Raw genomic sequence first — 25,640 nt, 5'->3', positions numbered from 1 at the left:
TGGCAGATCTAGGGGCTTCTCTGGGCCAATACCTAGTTGCCTTTGGGGCCTTTCTCCTCCCTTGGTGTAGGCCAGCTTCCAGAGGGGCAGGGTAGCTCAGCCTTAGCTTTTTTTTTTTTCAGACAGAGACTCACTCTGTCACCCAGGCTGGAGTGCAGTGGCATGATCTCAGTTCACTGCAACCTCCGCCTCTCGGGTTCAAGCGATTCTTCCCCCTCAGCCTCCCAAGTAACTGGGACTACAGGCGCTTGCCACCATGCCCAGCTAATTTTTGTATTTTTAGTAGAGACAGGGTTTCACCATGTTGGTCAGGCTGGTCTCGAACTCCTGACCTCAGGTGATCTGCCCACCTCATCCTCCCAAAGTGCTAGGATTACAGGCATGAGCCACCCCACCTCACCCAAATTTAGCTCTTTGTTGTTGCTGTTGTTAACAGAGGCAGGGTCTCACTCTGTTGCCCAGGCTGGGGTACAGTGGCCCAATCTCGGCTCATTGCAGCCTCTACCTCCCCAGCTCAAGCAATCTTCCCATCTCATCCTCTCAAGTAGCTGGGACTACAGGCATGTGCCCCCATACCCTGCCTTAGCTATTGTTATTATAAGGGATTCAAGAATAAAAATAGGAGACTCTAATGGGCCTAGAGTTCCTGGTAGAGGAAGGGAGGTGGGGGAGCCGTATGAAAATGCACCTCTTTTTGGTTTCACTTTAGTTTTTGCTGTTGTTTTCTGAACACTTGGTATGTGCCCGTCCTGTGCCAGGTGCACTGCGGGCATTATCTTGCGAATGCTCACTCTAACCCAGGGAGTGTTGTTCCCATTTTTGAGAAAACGAGACTCATAGAGGCTGGGTAAACTGTCTGGGTTTAAACAGCCTTGACTTGAACCCAGCCTATTTTCTCAATCGCTCAGCTTGGCTGGGCCTCCTGCTGGGTGCCTGCCTCCAGCTCCATGCGCTGTGTGTTTGTGTGTGCACGCACGTGTGTACATAGCAGCACTACTGGAGTGGGCAGAACTGGCCAGCACCTCCTACTCCCCCTACATAGCTGGCATTCCCCGAGCCCTGATGGCATGGTTGGTGACCCCAGGCCAGCCAGGCATGGCCTTATATGGCAACGGGAGAGATTTTCTCCAGCTTCCCACAGGGACAGAGAGAAGCAGTGGGGCTGGGAGGGCTGCCCCTCAGGGTGGCTGTGCCCTGGGACTTACCAGGAGGCGCTCAGGGGACAGCGAGGGCTGCCACATGAGCTGGCTAGCAGGCGAGGTGTTTTTTTTGTTTGTTTTTTTTTTGTTTTTTGTTTTTTGTTTTTGAGATGGAGTCTCGCTCTCTCACCCAGGGCGGAGTGCAGTGGCGTGATCTCAGCTCCCTGCAACCTCCATCTCCCGAGTTTAAGCGATTCTCCTGCCTCAGCCTCCCAAGTAGCTGGAACTATAGGCGCGCACCACCGCTCCCGGCTAATTTTTGTATTTTCAGTAGAGACGAGCTTTCACCGTATTGGTCAGGCTGGTCTCACCCCTGACCTCGTGATCCGCCCCCCTTGGCCTCCTAAAGTGCTGGGATTACAGGTGTGAGCCACTGCACCTGGCCCACAGGCGAGCTCTTCAACACAGTAAGGAGCTGTGGCTGTGCTCCGTGCCCACAGATGGACATTCATCATCTCGCTGAGCCCGCAACAGGGCACCCCAGCAGATAGATGCACAGTGAGAATCTGCAGACAGCCCCATGGGATGAGGATTATCATGATTCCTTTTTTTTTTTTTTTTTTTTTTGAGACAGGGTCTCACTGGGTTGCCCAGGCTGAAGTGCAGTGGTGTGATATTGGCTCACTGCAGTCTTGACCTCCTGGGCTTAGGTGATCCTTGCACCTCAGCCTCCTGAGTAGCTGAGACTATAGGCATGCACCACCATGCCAAGCTATTTTTTTGTGTGTGTGTGGAGACAAGGTTTCACCATGTTGCCTAGGCTGGTCTCGAACTCCTGAGCTTAAGCAATCTGCCCACCTTGGCCTCCCAGAGTGCTGAGATTACAAGCATGCATCACTGTGCCCGGCCATGACTCCCATTTTAGAGATGAGGAAACAGAGGTTCAGCTAGATGAAGTCACCTGCAAGGTCACCCAGCCAGGAAGTGGCAGATCTCGATTCAAACCCCGTCACCCTGGTCCCTGTCACCAGGTGGCTGCAGCCTAGCTATGACACAGGCCTCTCTTGCTTATGTCGATAAGGATCTCTGGCTACTGTCCCAATGGTTCAGTCCTCCTGGGTCGAATGAAGGGCACTCAGCATTCCCTGTCACATTTAGGTACCTGATGGTTTTTTCGTTTTGTTGTTTTTCGTTTTGAGACGGAGTCTCACTCTGTCGCCTAGGCTGGAGTGCAGTGGCATGATCTCGGCTCACTGCAACCTCTGCCACCCAAGTTCAAGTGATTCCCCTGCTACAGCCTCCCGAGTAGCTGGGATTACAGGTGCCCACCACCACGGCTAATTTTTGTATTTTTAGTAGAGATGGGGTTTCACCATGTTGGCCAGGCTGGTCTCGAACTCCTGACCTCAAGTGATCCACATGCCTTGGCCTCCCAAAGTGCTGGGATTGCAGGAATGAGCCACTGCGCCTGGCCCCTGATGTTTTTTTCAGAAGCCACATGTCATCTGCACTGGGAAGGCAGCTGGGCAGGATAGGCTGGGTATCTCTGCCCAGGGGTGTATATATCCCCTGCCCTTCCCCCAGCAATGGGGGGCCTCTGAGACCTGACCCAGGCAAGTATGCAGGCGTGTCTTTTTTCCTGTGTACCTGGCAGTGCCACTCTGTCCCTGCCCAGGTGAATGTGTGCAGCTGGCATCGCTGGGCACCCATCTCTCTTGCTCTTCCTTAATATATTATAAGGGAGATGGTGATAAGTGGCCACATGAGCCTCTGAGGATTCAGTGTCCCCTGCAGGTCCAACCAGTTATGACCTTGGTGTGGCCGTGTCACAGGAAGCTGGAGATGGAATTTCTGCAGGGTGTGCTTTCTTGCGTAGCTGCTTGGGAGTTTTTCTTTAGCTGCCCCATCTGTTGGCGAGGATGCGGCATCTGAATGAGGCCCAGGGCTGCAGTGGGGAATGTGAACCCGCTGTCCTTGTGGGTGCACATTACAGGCTCCTGCTACTCACCAGGTGCCAGCACCACTTGTGGCCTGGCCCTGGCCCTTTAAGAGCCTGTGGGCTGCGTCAGAGGCCCCACGCCCTGGCATGGTGCTTCCTGTCCTTGGAGTTCTTGTCCAAGGCCTGAGCCACCAGCCCCTTGGATGGCCTCCAAGATGGTGATATCCGCCCATCCCAAAATTCTGCTGCAGCTGATACAGAAAGACAAGCCTGGAGGGCCAGGAGCAAGGGTTCGCCAGAAGGTGCTAGAGGTACCAGCCCAGAAAGAGAGTTAAGTCAGCGAGGAGCAGGCAGGCAGGAGGGCTTCTGAGGCCAGGCACGGCAGGGGATGCCAGCTTCTGATGGGTTTGGAAACAGCCTGTCCTGGGCATAGCACTTGGGGGCCTCGCTGGAGGCTGGGATGGGCTTGGGGGACTCTGGCGAGCATCAGAGGCTGTAGGTGACCAGGAAAGGCGGCAGTGAACAGGTGCTATTGGGGACTGAGATGGGAGGATTCAGGCAGGTTGGATGGCCCATCACTGCCAGGTCAGCCGGGGGCTGAGGACAAAGCAAAACTTGCCCTTGAGGGATGGCCAGTGGGCCAAGGCTTGCCACGAGGACTTCGGGGCATCACGGAGGAGCACAGAGTGGTCGGTGGGTGATGTTCTTTCCCTGCCCTTCCCCCGCACACACCTGCCTCTCGATGTGGCTTGAGTTTGGATAATCCTAAGACATGATAATAATTTTGAACACTTAGCAAGTGTACTAGGAGCCAGGCTCCTTCTGTGCAATTAGCTCGTCTAATCCTTACCGCAGGCCAGGCACCAAGGCAGGAGGATAGCTTGAGTCTGTGAGGTTGAGGCTGCAGTGATCCTGCAGTTCGTGCCAGTGCACTTTAGGCTTGGGAACGGAGCAAGACCCTGAAAAACAAAATTCCTTACAGCAACTCAGTGAGGAGGTTCTATGTATCATTATGATCCCATGTGATAGATAAGCCCACTTTATAGATGCAGAGACTGAGGCCTAGAGTGGTAAACAAGTAAAGTTGCCCTGCCCAGAGCCACAGAGCTAGTAAGTGCTAGAGCTGGAATTGCAACCCTGGCAAGCTGTCCCCTGTGTCCTACACACCCTGTGCTCAGAGAGATGATGTGACGCTTTCAACTGTTGTGACCTCGGGCAAGGCCCGTCCCTTCCGGCACCTCGGTTTCCCCAGCTATTGAACAAGGAGGGCAAGCTGAATGCTGTGAGGAGTCCCTCCTGGTTCTGTGGCTGGGTGGATATTTTAACAGCTCTGCCACCTCCCAGGCCCCACCCTTGGATGCTCTGGTCCCCGGGGACTGAGAAGTGGGCTCAGCTGCCTGTGCGTCACCCCCAGCTCCTGCCCGCTTGCATTTCCTGGCCCTTTGCTAGGGACTGATCAGGCCACTGTGGCCTCCAGGCCTGCCCCTCTGCATGTCAATAGCCACTTTCAGGGCCCAGAGGCCCCCTGCACCTCTCACACCTGCTCCCCCACCCCAGCACTTTCTGCAGCAGGGAAAACTTGTCTTTGGGGACAGTGGGTGAGATTGTGTGAGGAGGATAGGGGATAGAATAAACCGCCTACCCGCCCCCCCCGCCATCTCCCTGGAGGGCTATAGAGTGGTTCCCCGGCCTCCGGAATGACCTCCTGCAGCTGCTGAAGAGGAAAGGTAACTCCCAGTATTGACTTTCTTTGCCCAGAAACCTGCAGCCAGGCTACTTCTTGTTTGGGGCAGGCGTAGACCTTGAATTGCTTCAACTTGGCATCCTGAGCAAGTTGAGCAACCTCTCTGGGCCTCAGTTGTCCCATCTGTCAAATGGGGACACCTGGAAAGAGGAGAGAGAAATCATAACTGGCCTACTCCACGGGGAGGGTCTCCTTCCTAATCTGCTAAATAGTCTGTGAGGGTCTATGGTGGTTATAAGCTAATTGTACGGGCATAAATTTTAGAAAAAAATAACAAATTGCTAACATTTATTTAGTATTTGGTGGCCGGGTGCAGTGGCTCATGCTTGTAATCCCAGCACTTTGGGATGCTGAGATGGGCCGACTGCTTGGGCCCAGAAGGTTGAGGTTGCAGTGGGCTGTGATTGCGCCACTGCACTCCAGCCTGGGCAACAGAGCGAGACTCTGTTTCAAAAAAAAAAAAAAAAAAATTCATGCAGCCATGAAGTGGATTCAAACTCAGGCATTCTGGCTCCAGTCTGCCCTTTTTTTTTCTTTATTTGCTTTTCTTCCAAACACCTGGGATGGCTTCTATCTCTGTCTCCTCTGCCTATGGACCCAGGGTCAGGGCAGCCAGGGGTCCTGGAAAGACAGGGTACCTGTGCCTTGGGCAGGGACTGGGGGAGGATGCCTGCAGGGAGGGAGCTGTGGGTGGTACATGAGCAGGAACCAAGAATCCAAAGCTCAGAGGTGGAGCGGGCATGGCAGCCTGGCTGGTGGAGTCCTGTTCCTGCCACTGCCCGCCGGGCTCCCCCACCCCCCGCCCAGGCATGGTCAGCACAGCTGCCCTAATCCCAGGGCCAGTGAGGGCTGCCACGCATGAGCAGCTCAGCTGCTTCTCCCACCCTGGTCACTTGTGGCCCAAGCATTTGTCATGTTTTGTTCTGTTTTGTTTTTTGAGACAAAGTCTCACTGTGTGGCCCAGGCTGGAGTGCAGTGGCGCGATCTCAGCTTACTGCAACCTGCACCTTCCGGGTTCAGACAATTCTCCTGCCTCAGCCTCCCGAGTATAGCTGGGATTACAGGTGCGTGTGGTTTTTAGTAGAGACGGGGTTTCACCATGTTGGCCAGGCTGGTTTCAAACTCCTGACCTCAGGTGATCCACCTGCCTTGGCCTCTCGAAGTGCTGTGATTACAGGCATGAACCACCATGCTGGGCTGCATTTGTCATTTTTGGCTCTAAGGTAAAATAGGATTCCAAACCCTAAGCCCCTCCAGTGTCTGTCACGCGTGGGCACACACTTTTGCAAAGCTGCTTGATCGTTGCAGGGGTGAGGATGGAGAAAGTAACTGGACCGAATGGCAGGCCTGTCCATTCATTCAACAGATTTTTTTTGTTGTTGTTGTTGTTGTTGCTTTTTTTTTTTTAGAGACAGGGTCTGGCTGGAGTGCAGTGGTACAATCAAAGCTCATTGCAGCCTTCACCTCCTGGATTCAAGTGATCCTCCAGCCTCAGCCTCCCAAGTAGCTGGGACTACAGGCACGAACCACCACACCCAGCTAATTTTTTAATTTTTTGTAGAGATGGGATCTCCCTGTGTTGCCCAGGCTGACTTCAAACTTCTGGCCTCAAGTGATCCTCCTCGGGCTCCTCAACAGATGTTTATTGAGTGTCTACTATATGCTGGGCACTTCGACACTAAACCTGTGGCTGGGGCCCTGCCTCCTCCCAGGTGCCTCCTGATACCCACTTCCTCCTCAGTACTGTGCAGGGAGGGAGCCCCAGCTACGGAGGATTTCATATTCCCAGCACAGCCACTTGCTGGCTCTGCTGTTTTGGGCAAGTTAGTTAACCTGAGTCTCAACTCCTTCACTCATCCTGCACGTGTTTATTGAGCATCTGCTATGCGGAACCTACATTCTAGCAGGGGAGGCAGAGAGGGCTTAGTAACCTCAGTAAGCAGTGGCAGTGGAAATCATGTTTGGAGGTGACCCATCCTACGGAGCTGGATAAGGGCGATTGGAAGTCAGGGCAGCTAAAGTGGGCAGGCAGCAGTATAAAACAGGGTGGACAGAGCTGGGCATGGTAGCTCACGCCTATAATCCTAGCACTTTGGGAGGCCGAGGCAGGCAGATCACTTGAGCCAGGAGTTTAAGACCAGCCTGGGCAACAGAGGGAGACCCCATCTCTACAAAAAATACAAAAATTAGCCGGGTGTGGTGGCGTACACCTGTAGTCCTAGCTACTCTGGAGGGCTGAGGTGGGAGGATTGTTTGAGCCCAGGCAGGTCAAGGCTTCAGTGAGCCGTGATCGTGCTAACAAAGAATAAATAGGGCCAGCCGCATTGAGAAGGTGACATTGAGGCTGGGTGTGGCGGCTCACGCCTGTGATCCCAGGACTTTGGGAGGCCCAGGCAGTCGGATCACCTGAGGTCAGGAATTTGAGACCGGCCTGCCCAGTATGGTGAAACCGCATCTCTACTAAAACAAAAATTAGCTGGACGTGTTGGTGTGCACCTGTAGTCCCAGCTACTCGGGAGGCTGAGGCAGGAGAATTGCTTGAACTCGGGAGGCGGAAGTTGCAGTGAGCCGAGATCGCGCCACCGCACTCCAGCCTGGCGACAGAGCGAGACTCCGTCTCACAAAACAAAAAAGACAAGGTGACATTGAGCAAAGGCTTGAAGGAGGTGAAGGAGAGAACCACGCAGATCTGTGGACTCCAGAAAGGGTGCACAGCTAGTGCAGGGTGCAGCCCAGAGCAATCTTCCCAACCACTGCTGCCATTCATGCTGTGCACGTGGCCTTGCTCTTCATCCCTGCCTGGTTGGTCTGTGTCTGTCTGTGTGCGATTTGTCTCTAAGGCCAGGGACCATGTCCTTCCACTTGCACCCATCCACCTACAGAGTGGCCCAAGTAAAACTGGATCTCTAGGGCTGGTCGGTCCAGGCTGAGGCAGGATTTCTGGTCAACCAGAGCCCAGGAGCTGGGACAGGCCCTCCAAATCTCTCCCCAGAGGTTCCCAGATGTTGGTGCTCTTGTGCCTCCCCAGGAAGGTTCTCTAGTTCTTGGTAAAGTGAAGGAAATGCAGGGTCATTGTGGTGAGTTGGACCTAGGCTGAATGGATTCCATTTAAACATTCAGAGATGGTGAACTTCCTACTTTTATGAAATGTTCTTTTCTGAACTCATGGCAACAGTCAATGGTCATTGTTTAAAAAGTCTTTACTTGGCAAAATAAAAAGTTGGCACTCGTATATTAGTGCGCCCCTCTGCCCCGCCTTTAAAAATGTTTCTTGTCTGCATGACCCCAAAGTCCGGGAATCACTGATCTAATATGTCCCTCCACTGGGCAGATATGGGATCTGGGACCCTGGGAGGTGCCTGGTTTGCCCACAGTCACAGACAAAAGTTAATTGTCCTCCTTTTGGGCGGAGGATGGGGTGAGGGAGCAGTGCCGAAGAGCTATGAGAGAGAGCCAAGAGGAAAGGAAGTCCTCGACAGAGCCAACTAGGAGGAGGGCGGCCTCCCAGGCTGCTGAAGAAGGATCCAGCGTCAGCTAAGTAGAGGCAGGGTCGCGCCCAGTGCATTGCAGTGAGGCCTGGAGTGAGGCTGTGGCCAAGCCAGCAAGACCCCACAGGCCCTGGGACTGCCTTCTGCCCAGGTGCAGGAGGACACAGGTCCTGGAGTCAGATAGACCCAGGTTCGAAACCAATCTTCCTTAGCTGTCTGTGAACCTTTTTTTTTTTTTTTTGAGATGGAGTCTGTGGCCCAGGCTGGAATGCAGTGGCACAATCTCGGCTCCCTGCAATCTCCACTTCCCAGGTTCAAGTGATTCTCCTGCCTCAGCCTCTCAAGTAGCTGGGATTACAGGCACATGCCACCACGCCCAGCTAATTTTTGTGCTTTTTTTTTTTTTTTTTGAGACGGAGTCTCGCTCTGTCGCACAGGCTGGAGTGTAGTGGCGCAATCTCGGCTCACTGCAAGCTCCGCCTCCCGGGTTCACGCCATTCTCCTGCCTCAGCCTCTCCGAGTAGCTGGGACTACAGGCGCCCGCCACTACGCCCGGCTAATTTTTTTGTATTTTTAGTAGAGACGGGGTTTCACCGTGGTCTTGATCTCCTGACCTCATGATCCGCCCGCCTCGGCCTCCCAAAGTGCTGGGATTACAAGCGTGAGCCACCGTGCCTGGCCAATTTTTGTGCTTTTGGTAGAGACAGGGTTTCACCATGTTGGCCAGGCTGTTATTGAACTCCTGACCTCAAGTGATTTGCTCACCTCGGCCTCCCAAAGTGCTGGGATTACAGACGTGAGCCACTCACTGCATTTGGCCTGCCTATGGACTTTAGATGTGGTATTTAACCCCTCTCGTCCTCATGTTTTAACTTGTAAAATGGGAATAATAGTGGCTGTGAGGATTTAGTGAGATAGTACAGTTTCTGCTACAGCCAATGTTTTACCAAAAGCTACAGGACAGCCAGACCCCTCTCCCAACCCAGTGAGGGAAGCCCTGTTGCCAGGTAGGTTTCTCCTGTGGTCAAGGGGTGCTGAGTTAATGTGGAGAAATTTGAGCCACAGAAGAGGCCATATTCTGCCTCATACTCATAATCTTATCTGTTGCTCATTGAGAGCTGACCTATGAGCCCAGTGCCCAAGGAGTGGGTACTATTGAACCTATTTTATAGCTAGTAAAAAGGGAGACTGAGATCCAAACCCAGATTGCTTTATAGTCAGTTAGTTCTTATCATCCTCTATTCTACTTGAAGCCTCTTAGGAGTTTGCAACAATAGACTAGGAAGGTAGTGAGTTCTCTGTCCTAAGAGATATGTAAGAACAGACTTGGCCATCATGTATTAGGAAGTAGGTCAAGTGATTAATGTGGGTGACATTGCACATCATTTTAAACACTAGCTTTCTATAATTTCAGGATAAGGACCTTATCATATTCACCATGGTCTCCTCTGCTCCCTTGATGCCTAGCACAGTGCAGTGTGTACTGAGTCCCTCCAGAATGTTGAATGAGTGAATGAATGAATGAATGAATGGAGGAGCAATGTCCATGTCCGGTCAGCTCAGTAATGAAGAATGGAAGGTCCACTGACCGGGCTCGGTGGCTCATGCCTGTAATCCCAGCACTTTGGGAGGTCAAGGTGGGCAGATCACATGAGGCCAGGAGTTCAAGACCAGCCTGGCCAACATGGTAAAACCCTGTCTCTACTACAAATACAAAAATTAGCTGAGCATGGTGGCACACACCTGTAGTCCCAGCTACTTGGGAGGCTGAGGCACAAGAATCATTTCAACCTGAGAGGAAGAGGTTGCAGTGAGCCAACATTGCGCCACTGGACTCCAGCCTAGGTGACAAGAGCCAGACTCTGTCTCAAAAAAAAAAAAAAAGAATGGAAGCTCCAAAGAAGAGGGGTTATTTGCAGAGTTTGACTGGTAGGAGGGGAACATGGCCTGTGCTTCCCTATCTGAATACAGGTTCCAGGGCTGCTGAAAGATTAGCTGCAAGGTACATAAGTTACCTGGCGCTGTATCTGGCAAATGTTCCCTCATTGGTCACTTTTTGCTGTAAGGTCAGAGACCAGGCCAGATGAACACCTGCAATCTGCCCACCTTTACGTGTAGGGGCTAAGGATGCAGGCTCCAAATGAGATGCAGCCGAGTTGAAGCTCTGGCTTATGAGCTTCAGTTTCCTCACCTGCAAAATGGGTATAATAATAGTAGCTACTGGCCGGGTGCCGTGGCTCACACCTGTAATCCCAGCACTTTGGGAGGCCGAGGCGGGCAGATCACTTGAGTCCAGGAGTTTGGGACCAGCCTGGGCAACATAGTGAAACTCTGTTTCTACAAAAAATACGAGAATAAGCCAGCCATGGTGTGGCGCACATCTGTAGTCCCAGCTACTCAGGAGGCTGAGGTGGGAGGATCACTTGAGCTCGGGAGGCGGAGGTTACAGTGAGCTGAGGTTGCATCACTGCATTCCAGCCTGGATGACAGAGCAAGACCCTGTTTCAAAATAATAATAATAATAGCTCCCTCTTGGGACTCCCAGGAGATGTGAAGAGATCACATAGGTAAGGGCTTCACCCTGGAGGCCATTGTTAGTGTCCAATCTTCCCCACCCTGCCCATCTGGTTCTGAAAGGACTCACTGGAGTCTCTCCAAGCATCTGAAGGGAAGGCAGGCCAGAGATTAAAACCCCCATTTTACAGGTGAGGAAACAGTTGAGAGGGTAAGTGTACAGTCATTTTCCCATTAGAGCAGAGACGACGAATTCACACTGTCACTGGATTTCTTTTTTCTTTTCTTTTCTTTTTTTTTTAAGACAGAGTCTCCATCTGTCACCCAGGCTGGAGTACAGTGGCACGATCTCAGCTCACTGCAACCTCCACCTCCCAGGTTTAAGCTATTCTCCTGCCTCAGCCTCCCAAGTAGCTGGGATTACAGGTGCCCACCACTACACCCAACTAATTTTTGTATTTTTATAAAGATGGGGTTTCACTATGTTGGCCAGGCTGGTCTCGAGCCCCTGACCTCAGGTGATCGGCCCACCTCGGCCTCCCAAAATGCTGGGATGACAGTCGTGAGCCACCGCGCCCGGCCTCACTGGATTTCTATACAAACTGAAGAAGCAGATCATGATTCTCATTTGGTAGATAAGGCAATAAAAGTGTGGGGAGGGCCGGGCGCAGTGGCTCACGCCTGGAATCCCAGCACTTTGGGAGTCTGAGGCGGGTGGATCAGCTGAGGTCAGGAGTTCCAGACCAGCCTGGCCAACATGGTGCAACCCCATCTCTACTAAAAATACAAAAATTAGCTGGGCATGGTGGCAGGCGCCTGTAATCCCAGCTACTGGGGAGGCTGAGGCAGGAGAATCACTTGAACCTAGGAGGTGGAGGTTGCAGTGAGCTGAGATCGCGCCATTGCACACCAGCCTGGGGGACAAGAGCAAGGCTTCTTAAAAAAAAAAAAAGTGCAGGGAGGAATGATGAGCTCAGGATCACATTCCTAAGAAGTGAATGATGGAACCAGGGGCTTTGCCTTTGGAGCTCACAGCTTCTCGGATCTGAAGCTGGGGTGTCTTGGGGGAGGGGCACGGGTCCCAGCATTGGTAATGCAGCTGCTGGCTGGAGGGCTTAGTCACCCATAGTGAACCCTCTGGGGCCTCCCCAAGCTGCTGGGCAAACTTCCTACCCACAGGGTGGACGGTGCAGATCTGCCTCCAAGGGGCGACAGGAAGCCGGGGTGAACATGGGACAAACTGGGTCTCGTCACACCTGGTTACCTGACAGGAGGGAAGGCATCCGGACAGTGGGCCCACGTGTGAGTGACTTCTGTCCCCAGTCCCTTGCTCAGCACTGTGCTCTCACCTCTGTAGGAGTTTCTCTGTGACCAGAAGTATAGTGATGAAGAGAACCTTCCAGAAAAGCTCACAGCCTTCAAAGGTAAGCCGGGGCAGGCTGCCCTGCATTTATTCCCAGGGGAGGTGGGCTGGCCCCTCATCCTTGCACACAGGACCCCTTAGCCCCAGAGGACTAGGCTGTGGCCCTGTTTCGTCCAGAATGCCCTTCTTCCTGGCAGGCTTGGAGACAGGGACCCCCTGAGAGGTGAGGAGAGGCCCCTCCACCTGCCTCCCTGCCCCTGCAGGCCCTGTCACCCCTCGCCTGCAGCCCAGTCCTGGCCCTGCCCCTCTCTCTCCCCTCGCTGCCCACAGGGCTCAGGCTGGTTCCCGTCCGCCGCTGCCCAGGCCCCGTCACTCCCGGGCCCCCGCACACAATCAGCTCTTTGTGAGCCAGCCTTGCCTCTCCCCCTCCCCAGCAGAGTGTCTCAGGAGCCCCTGCGGAGAATGGGCGTTTGTGTCGCCGCAGTGGGGCAGGGGGGCAGAGTTTCTGCCCATTGAAACCCGGCAGCACGGGATGAAAAGAAAGCAGGGCCTGGGAGCCGGCGCGGGGAGAGGGGCAGCATAAAGCTCCCTCTGTTTGGGGCCCTGGCGCTTGGTTCCCAGCCAGCACCTCGAAAGAAGAGGAGCCAGGCACATAGGGGGCGGCGCAGACCCACCTTCCCTGCCAGGGGAGGCACTTAGGCGCAGGGCTGAGCCTGGGCTGTCATGGAAAACATCCTGGAGGTCGCATTCCCCTCCAAAGTGTTCGCAGTGTGAGCATCCTCCCGGTTCCGGGGCAAAGAACTTGGCCAAGTGTTCCTCAAATCGCTTCCAGTTGTCCTTAGGCTGGACATCTAGGGCTAATCATATTAATAACAGCTGGCATTTGTTGGACGTCGGCCTGTGTGATGCACTTCTCACGCGGCGTGGCGAGCTCCCCACATCACCCCAATCGGCCTGGAGGGAGATGGTGCACTTGTTAATGTACAGATGGAGAAACTCGGGCTCGGAGGGCGGGGTTGTTGGCATGGGGACACGTAGCTCGCCTAGGGCAGAGTTGGGACTTGAACTCATGTCGGTCTGGCTCCAGAGCCCCTGCTCTTAACCGTTATGCCATGATGCTTTTTACATGAAGAAGAGAGAAGGGAAATAGTAAAAGACACTCCTGACCCCACCCCATCCCAGCCACCTGGAGGAGAGCTGTGAAAAAGAGAGCAGTCTATTCCCTTCTGTCTGCATACCAGCGTGGCCACCCCCAGGGGTGGTTCTGGGAGGAGGCACGGGTCTCAGGGCTCTGGCATACTTTCTACTTGTCTTCACTGGGATGTTGGGCCAGACAGGAAGTTACATCATTCACTCATTTGTTCTCCAAATGCGCACCTGTACATGTGCCAGGCCCATTCCAGGCCAGGGGCACCATGGTGAATGTACAAGGCAGCTCCCACCCCAGAAGCCTGTGTTCTAGCTGGGAGGCGGTGTGAGAGGTGGTGGGAGACTAAACAGAGAGCCAGGAAATACAAGGTGAGCAGGCTGTGGTAGGTGCTTTGGTGAGAAATGAGGGAGGGAGGACAGGAGTGCTCAGCGGTGGGGAGGGGGTGCAATTTAGAAAGGGTGGGGAGGCCAGGCACCGTGGCTCACACCTGTAATCCCAGCACTTTGGGAGGCCGAGGTGGGTGGATCACCTGAGGTCGGGAGTCCAAGACCAGCCTGGCCAACATGGTGAAACCCCGTCTCTATTAAAAATCCAAAAATTAGCTGTATGTGGTGGTGGGTGCCTGTAATCCCAGCTACTTGGGAGGCCGAGACAGGAGGATTGCTTGAACCTGGGAGGCAGAGGTTGCAGTGAGCTGAGATCGAGCCACTGCATTCCAGCCTTGGTGACAGAATGAGACTCCATCTCAAAAAAAAAAAAAAAAAAAAAAAAAGCATAATGGTTAAGAACAGGGGCTTTGGAGCCAGACTAACACAGGTTCAAGTCTCAACTCTGCCCTAAGTGAACTGTGTGCCCCCCCTGAGGTCACGCCACTACACTTCAGCTGGTGTGACAAAGTGAGACGGAGCAAGACTCCTTCTAAAAAAAAAAAAAAAAGAAGAAAAAGAAAGGGTGGGGTGCCCTGAAGCCATGAGGAAGGGCGGTGAGAATAGTTGGGAGAACATTCCAGGCAGAGGGGCAGCGAGCTGCAGCAGGCAGCGAGTGGGAGGGGGCAGCACAGCCTGCAGGAGAGGGCCTCGGCTTTCTCTGCTGGCTGCTCGTGGGGCAGGATGGACCATGAGGGCCCCGCTCTGCCAGGGCAGGGGTGACCTGCAGAGGCCCTGCGGTCCATTTGACACACCGCTCCCGTCAGAACATACCAAGCCCACTGCTCCGAGCATCCTCCCTCACTGCTAGAAGTTTTCCTGGACTCCTTGATCAGGGAAGTATAACTCAGTCTGTGTGTGAGGTTTGGGGTGACGGTCTGTGTACCCCAGGAAACTGTATGTCCACTTTGTGGGCTAGGGCAGGCCTTTTTCCTGGTTTCAGAATCACACGTCCCCTGAATCAGTGGTTCCCACACCGGGTTGCCCATCAGAACTGCCTGGGATGCTGAAAAGCACACCCATGCCTGCCCCCACCCTGTCCTTCCACACCCAGGAGCCAGAATCCCGGGGCAGGGAATCAGATCTAGTCACTTTGCTACTAACTCAGATGCAGCTGGTTCGTGCTGCTGGGGACCCAGGAGGAAGCAGCTGCCCTCCTGGTAAGAGGGTCAGAGTGGCCCCCAGCCATCTTTCCCTCCTGGCACCTCTAGGAGAGTAGTCCAGGCAGGATGAGCTCTTTCCCCAGAGGCCATGGCTCAGCGGATGGGGCACTCAGGTCAAGACCCTTGGTAGGGTGCGGGAGGTGGTTCAGACTCCTGAGGACACAGTCATTTGCCCACAAGGGAGCCATTGGGTCCCCGCAGGGAGATGCTGCTTCCAAACTAATGCTAGTTTTTGCTCTGTGATTTCCAGAGAAGTACATGGAGTTTGACCTGAACAATGAAGGCGAGATTGGTGAGTGAGGCCTTGAGTGTGTTTAGGGAGGAGGGTGTTAAGCGGGTAGAGAGTTTGAGGGACCCTCTGTGAGGGTGAGGGGCATGGGCCAGTCCGGAAGGCTGGTGAATATGCTGCGCCGAGCCAGCCCCAGCCCCTTGCCTTCTGCCCTGGCACCACTGCCCTCAGACTCCTCCAGACCCTTTCATCCCCTACTGCTTCCCTCCCCACCCACACCTCAGCCTGCCACCCCAGGTGCTACGGGGACTCAGGACAGAGGGTGCCACACCTGCCCAGGACTGGAGACACTCAGGGTGGACAGACCCTGGGCCCCCTGGCTGGCATTTCAGTGGCCCCAAAGTCTGTCTTTCCATTGTATGTCGTTCGGCAGTTGACAAGGTGGTTTCACATACGTTGATTCTCTCCTTATTGCATCCTGCTGTGCAGGTACTGGCAATTACGTTCTGGTAGGAGACCACACCTGGACCTTACCCGCAAAGAAGTGCTTAAGGCTGGTTTAATTATCCCCATTTTACAGATGAGGAAAGCAAGACTCAGAAAGGTGAAATGGGCTGGGCACGGTGGCTCACACCTGTAATCCCAGCACTTTGGGAGGCCGAGACGTGGGGATCACCTGAGGCCAGGAGTTCAAGACCAGCCTGGCCAACATGACAAAACCCTGTCTCTACTAAAAATACAAAAATTAGCTGGGTGTGGTGGCGGGTGCCTGTAATCCCAGCTACTCGGGAGGCTGAGGCAAGAGAATCGCTTGAACCCAGGAGGCGGAGGTTGCAGTGAGCCAAGGTTATGCCACTGCACTCCAGACTGGGTGACACAGCGAGACTCTGTCTCAAAAAAAAAAAAAAAAAAAAGCGAAAAGAAAGGTGAAATGACTTGCTTGCGTGGAACGCTGGCAGTGAACCAGGGCCCAGCTGTTGGTTTCTGAAGTTTCCCCCTTTTCCACTTCATCCTGCGCCTCAGATTGATGCTGCCACCAGCATTTCCACACTTCTTCCTCTGTCCTCTGTCTTTTCTTCTCCCTTTAGAATATTTTAATCATTTTTTTTTTCTTTAGAAAGAAAATTTAGCCAGGCACAGTGTCTCACGCCTGTAATCCCAGCACTTTGGGAGGCCAAGGCGGGCGGATCACCTGAGATCAGGAGTTCGAGACCAGCCTGGGCAACATGGTGAAACCCCATCTTTACTAAAAATGCAAAAATTAGCCAGGTGTGGTGGCAGATACCTGTAATCCCAGCTACTCAGGAGGCTGAGGCAGGAGAATCGCTTCAACCCAGGAGGTGGAGGTTGCAGTGAGCCCAGGTCGCGTCACTGCACTCCAGCCTAGGGAACAAGAGCAAGACTTAGTCTCAAAAAAAAAAAAAAATTTTTTTTTTGGCTTATCAAATAAACACATTTTCATCATTAAAAAAATTGGGGAAACACAGCAAGATAAAAAGACAAAAATGCATCACCCACAACCCCACCTCCCAGAAGTAACTGCTACAAACGTTTCCGTTTCTAGCCTTCCACTCTTTATTCTAATCACAAAAGCCGTTTTATATCATTTTTGAGCCTCCTTGAAAAAAATAACTTTCTATTGGTCAGCACGGCCAGAAAAAATAAGTAAAATAAAACAATGGTGAGCATTTTGATTTATTATTGATTTTTCTTTCTTTCTTTTTTTGAGACATAGTCTCATTCTGTTGCCCAGGCTGGAGTACAGTGGCGCAATCTTGGCTCACTGCATCCTCAGCCTCCCAGGTTCAAGAGATTCCCCTGCCTCAGCCTCCCAAGTAGCTAAGATTACAGGCACGCGCCACCACGCCCGGCTAATTTTTGTATTTTTAGTAGAGACAGGGTTTCACCATGTTGGCCAGGCTGGTCTCAAACTCCTGGCCTCAAGTGATCCGCCTGCCTCGGCCTCCCAAAGTGCTGGGATTACAGGCGTGAGCCACGGCACCAGCTGATTTTTCTTTTGAAATATAGTTAATGGCTGCATTGTAGGAATGGATTCTAATTTGTTTAGCCTATGCCTTTGTGTGGACCATTTGGATGCCTTCCAATTTTAACTATTATTGATAATCCTGTAAAGAACCTCTTTGTACATGAGTGCTTGTTCACCTCCCTGGTTATTGCTGTAGAGGAAATCTCAGGAAGGGGACACTGGGTCAAAGGCTTTTGAAGCATCTTGCCGAACTGCCCGAGAAAGGTTCTGCCAACTTCAGAGTCTGGCAGTGCGTGTGCAGCCCTTTCCCCCTTTCCTGGAGAAGACTGCCCAGCTCTCTCTGAATGCCTGGACATCCTGGCACCTTTGGGCCTGGCCCCAGTCCCGCCCGCCTTGCCAGGAGAAGCATTAGCTGCGCCACAGCCCACGGCCCCCACCCCAGCCCTCTCCTGCCATCCTTTGCTGACCCATTGTTCACTGAAGAACAATCCAAAGGAAATTGCCTCAGACCTTGGTGGGGGCGGGGCGGTCAGAGACAGCACCACCTCGGGCTGGAGTGACATTCTGGGGCCTCCCTTGTTTTTCTTGAATTTTGTTCTTCTGTTGGTTTTCCTGCTCTGTAGGATATTTTTGGCGTCCTCTCCCTTCCAGCCAGGGCAGAGCCCTAGGACAGCAGGACAGGAGTGGCACGTGGGGAGAAGCCACCTGCTACTTGGCACCCAGCAGAGTGACTTTCAATGCCTGACTTCCTGACCCTGCCACACTGGGCATAACTCCCCGGGCAGCAGGAGAGTGGGCACCCAGCCCACCCTAACTGCAGGAAATAGCAGAGCCCATAGTCATGGTGTGAAGAAAGTGCTCTGGGCCGGTGCCTCCTGCACGGAGATCCCTGAATGATCCCATCCACTCGTTCCACCATTGGTGGGAGCAGGGGTTCAGAGAGGTTAAGTAGTGTGCCCCAGATCCCAGAGCCAGGAATAGCAGAGCTCGATTCCAGTGCAAGCCCGTCTGACTCTAGAAGCCCAGATCACTAACCACTAGCCTATACGGCCTCCAAAGAGAGCAGGGAGGGCGTGATGGGCTCCTCCTCCCTAGAGGAGGAGTGCAGATGCCACGCTTCTAGGCGTGGGGTGCCCGAGTGGAGCTTTCCCAGCTTCCCCGCTAAGCCCCAGGGGCCCGTCTCCACTTAACAGATCTGCTTTTCCTCCGGCAGACCTGATGTCTTTAAAGAGGATGATGGAGAAGCTTGGTGTCCCCAAGACCCACCTGGAGATGAAGAAGATGATCTCGGAGGTGACAGGAGGGGTCAGTGACACCATATCCTACCGAGACTTTGTGAACATGATGCTGGGGAAACGGTCGGCTGTCCTCAAGCTGTAAGTACCTCCTCCCTCCCCTGGGACCTCTGAAGGCAAAATCATTCTGTGCAGAGAGGCCCCTGGCTCTGGGCACCTCAGCCATTCCCCACCTAGTAGGTAACTCATTGTGCGACCTGCTGGACAAGGTACTTACTTTTCCTGATCCTTATTTCCTTTTCTGTCAATTTTTTTTTTTTTTTTTTTCTTTTGAGATGGAGTCTCACTCTATCGCCCAGGCTGGAGTGCAATGGCATGATCTTGGCTCACTGCAATGTCCGCCTCCTGGGTTCAAGCGATTCTTCTGCCTCAGCCTCCCTAGTAGCTGAGATTACAGGCATGCGCCACTATGCTTGGCTAATTTTTGTATTTTTAGTAGAGATGGAGTTGCCATGTTGGCCAGACTAGTCTCGAACTCCAGACCTCAGGTAATCTGCCCACCTCAGCCTCCCAAAATGTTAGGATTATAGGCGTGAGCCACCACGCCCAGCCCAAATGGTCATATTAATATGTACCCTGCAGGGGAAATTAGCTTTAGCAGAGTCAGGCAGAATCAGCACTCAGTAAGTGGCAACTGCGATGATGTTGATGGTGGTGGTGATGGTGATAATGGTGATAAATCTGTGGAAACTTTCTAAGCCTCAGTTTCCTCTTTTTTTTTTTTTTTGAGATCTCACTCTGTCACCCAGGTTGGAGTGCAGTGACATGATCTCGGCTCACTGCAACCTCCACCTCCTGGGCTCAAGTGATTCTCCTGCCTCAGCCTCCTGAGTAGCTGGGATTACAGGTGTGCACCACCACACCCAACTAATTTTTGTATTTTTAGTAGAAATGGGGTTTCACCATGTTGGCCAGGTTGGTCTCAAACTCCTGACTTCCAAGTGATCAGCACCCCCTTGGCCTCCCAAAGTGCTGGGATTACAGGCATGAACAACCACGCCCGGCAGTTTCCCCATTTGTAAAGCACCTCCACTACCCTCTCGGGGTTGTTGTAAGCATAAAATAGAGTCAAAAACTGGCCCCAAAGGGAGGTAGGGTTTGCATCTTGATGCTATTACTTGCTACCAAAATGACCCTGGGCAAGTTACCTTAGGTCTGCGAGTCTCAGTTTCTTCATCTATAAAATAAGGGTGATAATCATGTCTTCTGTGATGTCCTGAGGGCTAGTGAAATGACACTTACGAAGATTCCAGCCTAATGTGTGGCTGATGGCAAACACTTACTACATGGTAGCGCATTGTGGGTGCTGCCCCGCTGAAGAACGTTAGAGCAATGCCCTGGACAGTCTCATTGTCTTTTGTCACAGCTGAAAATAACAATCCGCCGGGCGCCGTGGCTCACGCCTTTAATCCTAGCACTTTGAGGCAGGTGGATCACCTGAGGTCAGGAGTTCGAGACCAGCCTGGTCAACATGGTGAAACCCCGTCTCTACTAAAAATACAAAAATTAGCTGGGTGTGGTAGCTCATGCCTGTAATCCCAGCTACTTGGGAGGCTGAGGCAGGAGAATCTCTTGAACCTAGGAGGCAGAGGTTGCAGTGAGCAGAGATCATGCCATTGCACTCCAGCCTGGGTGACAAGAGCGAAACTCTGTCTCAAAAAAAAAAAAAGAAGAAGAAGAAGAAAAGAGAAAATAACACTCACGTGGCTTTTATGAAATAAGATTCACTTTTTTAAAAGTACAAATGGAAAATATGGACCTGTCTCATTTTACAAAGGAGCTTGTTGAGGCCCAAAGAGAGTGAGTACCTGGCCCACGAGCCCACAGTCCAATCTGGCCAGATCTTCTAGTGCCCCACTTCCAGGGAGAAACACCGAGGATCAGAGAGGTCAAGTGTCTTGCTTGAGCCACCCAGCTGGGAAGTAGCAGGGCTGGCATTTGAATCCAGGCGGTTGCCCTGGAGGTTATACACTGAGCCCCTACCCTCTACTCCCCAGACACCACTCAGAGCAGTGGGCAGGTTTTTGAAGATCTTTGCGCAGAGGCATGGCCCGGCCTGGCTCAGCCTCCTCCAGGCAGTGTGGTTAAGGGAAGGGCAAGGCCTAGAAGTCAGAAGCCTGGAGTCACACCCAGCCTCTGCCCTGGACCGCCTGTGTGGTTCTGAGGAGTCACATCGCCGCTTTGCGCCTCCATTTTCTCCTCTGTAAAATGGGACTAGAAGCCCCTTCCTTGGAGCTGCTGTCTTGGGCTTCTGCAAGGATCCCACTGGAGAACAGATTTAAATTCTGTCAAGGATCCTGCTGACATGAGGCTGGGATGATCTTTCCCTGGATGAGGGAAGGATCCTAATCTTGTTTTTCTTTTTTTCTTTTCTCCATCTCCAAACCAGAGTCATGATGTTTGAAGGAAAAGCCAACGAGAGCAGCCCCAAGCCAGCTGGCCCCCCTCCAGAGAGAGACATTGCTAGCCTGCCCTGAGGATCCCACCCGGACTCCCCAGCCTTCCCACCCCACACCTCCCTCCTGATCTTGCTGCCCTTCTTGACACACTGTGATCTCACTCTCTCTCATTTGTTTGGTCATTGAGGGTTTGTTTGTGTTTTCATCAATGTCTTTGTAAAGCACAAATTATCTGCCTTAAAGGGGCTCTGGGTTGGGGAATCCTGAGCCTTGGGTCCCCTCCCTCTCTTCTTCCCTCCTTCCCCGCTCCCTGTGCAGAAGGGCTGACATCAAACCAAAAACTAGAGGGGGCAGCGCCAGGGCAGGGAGGCTTCCAGCCTGTGTTCCCCACACTTGGAACCAGCACTCTCCATCCTTCCAGAAAGTCTCCAAACCAAGTTCAGGCTCACTGACCTGGCTCTGATGAGGACCCCAGGCCACTTTGAGAAGACCTTGGAGTAGGGCCAAGGCTGCAGGGCCTCTTTCAGGTTTCCTTGGACAGTGCCATGGTTCCAGTGCTCTGGTGTCACCCAGGACACAGCCACTCAGGGCTCCGCTGTCCCAGCTGATCCCCACTCATTCCACACCTCTTCTCATCCTCAGCGATGTGAAGGTGGGAAGGAAAGGAGCTTGGCAATGTGAGCCCTTCAAGAAGGTACCAGAAGGAACCCTCCGGTCTTGCTCTCTGGCCACACCTTTGCAGGCAGCTGAGAGGCAGCGTGCAGCCCTACTGTCCCTTACTGGGGCAGCAAAGGGCTTCGGAGGTAGAAGTGAGGCCTGGGGTTTTGGGAGGAAAGGTCAGCTCAGTGCTGTTCCACCTTTTAGGGAGGATACTGAAGGGACCAGGATGGGAGAATGAGGAGTAAAATGCTCACGGCAAAGTCAGCAGCACTGGTAAGCCAAGACTGAGAAATACAATGTTGCTCATTTGACCCCAATCTGCTTGAAACCTGACTCTACTTCCCTCATTTGTCTTCCTACCCTACTCACATAATTCATTCATTTACTCACTCATTCACCAGATATTTATTGACCTCCTATTATAAGCTTTACGTCCTCCCATGTTGTCCTGGCATGTGCAGTATACACGGTCTAACTCACCTCTCCCCAGATCTCTCAGAACCTTGAGCTTGGGAATTGGACTGGGGTCACCTGTGTCCTTTCTTATGGACTCACAGGATTTTAGAGCCCTAATGCACCCTGGAGGGTAGCTGGGCCAGTCTTCTTACATCACAGGTGAGGAGACTGGTGCCCCACAGGGATTAAGTGCCTTGCCCAAGGTCAGGCTTATCTCCAGAGGGAGGTGCCCTGGACTGGGGCCCAGATGTTCAGGGACCCTGCCTACACCTCGTCTCCAGTGTGGGCTGCCTTAGTTAGTTATGAGAACAGGGAAGGGCTGGGAAGGGGCAACCTCCTAGGTCAACACGTGGAGAGGGTTTCACTTGCTCTGAAGACCCTGGTCCAGGATTCGCCCTCCCCCATGCCTTCAAGTCAGCATCAGGCTTAGGGCAAAGACCAGGCCTCTGAAGCTGCCTCTTGTAATTCAAGCAGGAAGATGTCAAAGTCAGCCCATCTTGGCTGATCAGGGTGTTCAGCCTTGACCCCACCTGTGTTCTGAAGTCTCTTACCCTACCTGCTCAGGACTTAGACAGTTATTCACTGAACATACTTATTAAGCACTTGCTGTAGGCCAACAGTTAAGAATCCAATAATGAAACAGACAGATTCATGGAACTTAGAGTCCAATAGGAAAGTGAGACCCAGACAATGACAATGAGATAAATGTTAGGAAGGGGGAGGTATGGGGTGACTTCCCTGCAGTCCTGGGGGGCCTAGCTGGGCCCAAGACTGGGTGAGAGTCTTGTCAGAGCCTTTGCAACACATTAAGTGGACAGGACTGTGAGGTCCTGGTGGTTGGAGCCAATGTGGGTTCCCTGAAGCTCCTTAGTCATCTCTGATAGCAGATTGAGGGAGGAAAGCAGGTAAGGCATGAGGAAATGGCCAGGCTGGGTTAACCCACTGGTTTCAACCAGTTCAGGAATGAGGTTATTTGGCCATGACTGGCTGATCTTGAGCTCAAGGATCTGCTTCAAATGCACACAGGCCTAGTTGAAGTTTAAACCCCAGCAAAACATTCCTCCCTGTAAATGGAAAATCCTACTGCTACCTCCTCCCCTGCCCCGTTTTTTGTTTATTTTCCCCAAGATCATTAGATGTCCTCACCCCTCCTCACTGCCTCTCCTCTCTGGGACAGGCTGGGACCTTTGAGGAAGATAAAGCCTTCCTTGACTACCCATCCTATTCCGTGTCCCTGTTCCTCACTCAGAGAGGAAAGCAGAACCAATCAGCCTTATTTCAGTAAGTTCCACAGTTCTACAAGACTGCAGGAAGTCTCCTTAAGGGAGGAGAGCAAGCAGGTGTGGCCCCAGCTGCTGGAAATGGTGGAAGAGAGGGTTTTCTCATTGAATGGGGGTGGGGGCTCGTGTGTCCTGGGAAACCCCATGAGTCCCTTCATTTCTTGGGACTCAACTCCTGGGAGGAGAGGGTCTCAAGAGTGGTCCCTAGAAGGAGGGCGGGGGCAGTCTGCATGTATTTCAGGTTGTGGCTCTTGGTTCTAGGACTCTTACTTCTCTGGCTCAGGGCTCAGCTTCTTGGGACTTCAACTATCTTCTTTCTGAAAGACCAAATCTAATGTAACCAGTAACGTGAGGACTGCCAAGTATGGCTTTGTCCCTATGACTCAGAGGAGGGTGTGTCGGGCAAATTCAGATGGATGAAGTATGTGTGTGCGTGTGCATGGGAGTGTGCGTGGATTGGGATATCATCTCTACAGACTGCAAATAAACCAGACAAACTTACCAACGTCTTGATTGGTGTATTTTGGGGATGGTTCTGGGCTCAGCAAATTGCGAACTAGCTAATATAGTAATTAAATGAGCGCGTCCTGTGCATTTGCTCTGAGACAGCTGAAGTTCATTTATCCTAACCACCTCCCTGGAAGAGACAGGTTCTATTATGTCATCTTTGTTTCACAACTGAAAAGCAGGCTTGGATAAGCAGTGTGCTGAAAGCCAAACAGTAAATGGCACAATCCAAACCCCCCTGGAGCCAACCCATGAGGTCCAAGTTAAGAACCTCTGTCGGCCGGGCACGGTGGCTCACGCCTGTAATCCCAGCACTTTGGGAGGCTGAGGTGGGTGGATCACGAGGTCAGGAGATCGAGACCATCCTGGCTAACACGGTGAAACCCCGTCTCTACTAAAAATACAAAAAATTAGCTGGGCGTGGTGGCGGGTGCCTGTAGTCCCAGCTACTTGGGAGGCTGAGGCAGGAGAATGCTGTGAACCCGGGAGGCGGAGCTTGCAGTGAGCCGAGATGGCGCCACTGCACTCCAGCCTGGGTGACAGAGCAAGACTCCGTCTCAAAACAAAAAACAAAAAACCCCTGTTCTTGAGCATTTATAATTCACTACAGAAATGTATTCTGCGAAGGACCGTAATATCATCAGTCAGCTTTATCCAGACAATCTCAATTCTAATCCTGTCACCACCACTTTCTGACTGAGGGCCACTGGAGAATTTTTTCAACTTCTTTGTGCTTCCCTTACCTCATCAATTATTATTATTATTATGTATATGTGTGTATATATATATATGTGTGTATGTATATATATATAAATGTATACATATTTTTTTTTCTGCGACAGAGTCTCTGTCACCCAGGCTGGAATGCAGTGGCACAATCTCAGCTCACTGCAACCTCCACCTCTCGGGTTCATGCGATTCTCCTGCCTCAGCCTCCTGTGTAGCTGGGAACACAGGCGTCCTAATTGTTGTATTTTTGGCAGAGACGGGGTTTCACCATGTTGGCCAGGCTGGTCTCGAGCTCCTGACCTCAGGTGATCCACCCACCTCGGCCTCCCAAAGTGCTGCGGTTACAGGCGTGAGCCACCACCGTGCCCAGCCTATTTTTATTTATTTTTTGAGACAGGGTCTGGCTCTGTCACCCAGCCTGGAGTGCAGTGGTGCAATCACAGCTCACTGCAGCCTCAACCTCCTGGGCTCAGGCAATCCTCCCACCTCAGCCTCCCGAGTAGCTGAGACTACATACGCATGCCATCACTGCTGGCTGATTTTTGTGGTTTTGTTTTGTTTTTTTGTAGTCTTGCCATGTTGCCCAGGCTGGTCGCAAACTCCTGGCCTCAAGCAATCCTCCTGTCTCGGCCTCCCAAGTGCTGGGATTATAGGCATGAGCCACCGGCGTCTCGTCAATTAAATAAATAACTCCTAGGACGACTAAGATGTCTTCAAGATTACCTGAGATCCCACATCTGAAGGTTTTTGCAAAGGACTTGGCACAAACTCGTGCGACTAGAGATGGATATGGCTCTTGCTCTGGAAAGGATCACCTTGATAGGAGCAAACAAAGCTGGTTTTCGGTGCCCTTTAATCTCCCCTCCCAGCCTTCCACCTTCCACACTTTAAGAGTCGTCCTTGCCGACCCCGCGACCCCGTTTTTCTGAACCTCCCTTCCTCCCCCTGCATAGTCCAAAGCCTCTCTCTAAAGCGGCCCCCTGAAAATATCTGTCAAGTTCCAAACTTATCTGAATCGGAAGCTACTAATAGCCAACCTACATCTAAGGGGGAACTGTAAGGTTTCAGAGGAATAAGAAGCATAGGTCGCTTAAGCGTGGGCCACCCAAGGAGAGAAACTAACACTAGGTGAGGCGGCGCTGGCCGCGACGGCGGGAGCGGCACCAGGACGAT

General features: G+C 52.5%; 1 protein-coding gene and 1 long non-coding RNA gene across 3 annotated transcripts in view; one reads left to right on the top strand and one right to left on the bottom strand.

Annotated features, from left to right (window-relative positions):
- The window catches only part of AIF1L (allograft inflammatory factor 1 like), a 26,808-nt gene extending 3,076 nt beyond the window's left edge, over positions 1–23,732 (top strand). Inside the window, exons 3-7 of one of the 2 annotated variants that reach the window (XM_055270676.2) lie at positions 6,564–6,641; positions 12,182–12,248; positions 15,176–15,217; positions 18,355–18,517; positions 20,826–23,732. In XM_055270676.2, the coding sequence (XP_055126651.1) occupies positions 6,564–6,641; positions 12,182–12,248; positions 15,176–15,217; positions 18,355–18,517; positions 20,826–20,913 (438 nt within the window). In that variant the 3' untranslated portion in view covers positions 20,914–23,732. The remainder of the gene's footprint in view (positions 1–6,563; positions 6,642–12,181; positions 12,249–15,175; positions 15,218–18,354; positions 18,518–20,825) is intronic. The other variant, XM_055270677.2, reaches the window with a different exon arrangement.
- On the bottom strand, positions 23,726–25,640 carry LOC134736156 (uncharacterized). Its single transcript, XR_010119953.1, has 3 exons — positions 25,509–25,640; positions 25,191–25,282; positions 23,726–23,868 (listed from the first exon to the last, which is right to left on the bottom strand). It is a non-coding gene; the product is annotated as an uncharacterized lncRNA (long non-coding RNA).

Source organism: Symphalangus syndactylus, chromosome 3 (assembly GCF_028878055.3).
Source record: "Symphalangus syndactylus isolate Jambi chromosome 3, NHGRI_mSymSyn1-v2.1_pri, whole genome shotgun sequence".
Lineage (NCBI taxonomy): Eukaryota > Metazoa > Chordata > Mammalia > Primates > Hylobatidae > Symphalangus > Symphalangus syndactylus.
This window is presented reverse-complemented; position numbering and strand designations above follow the sequence as displayed.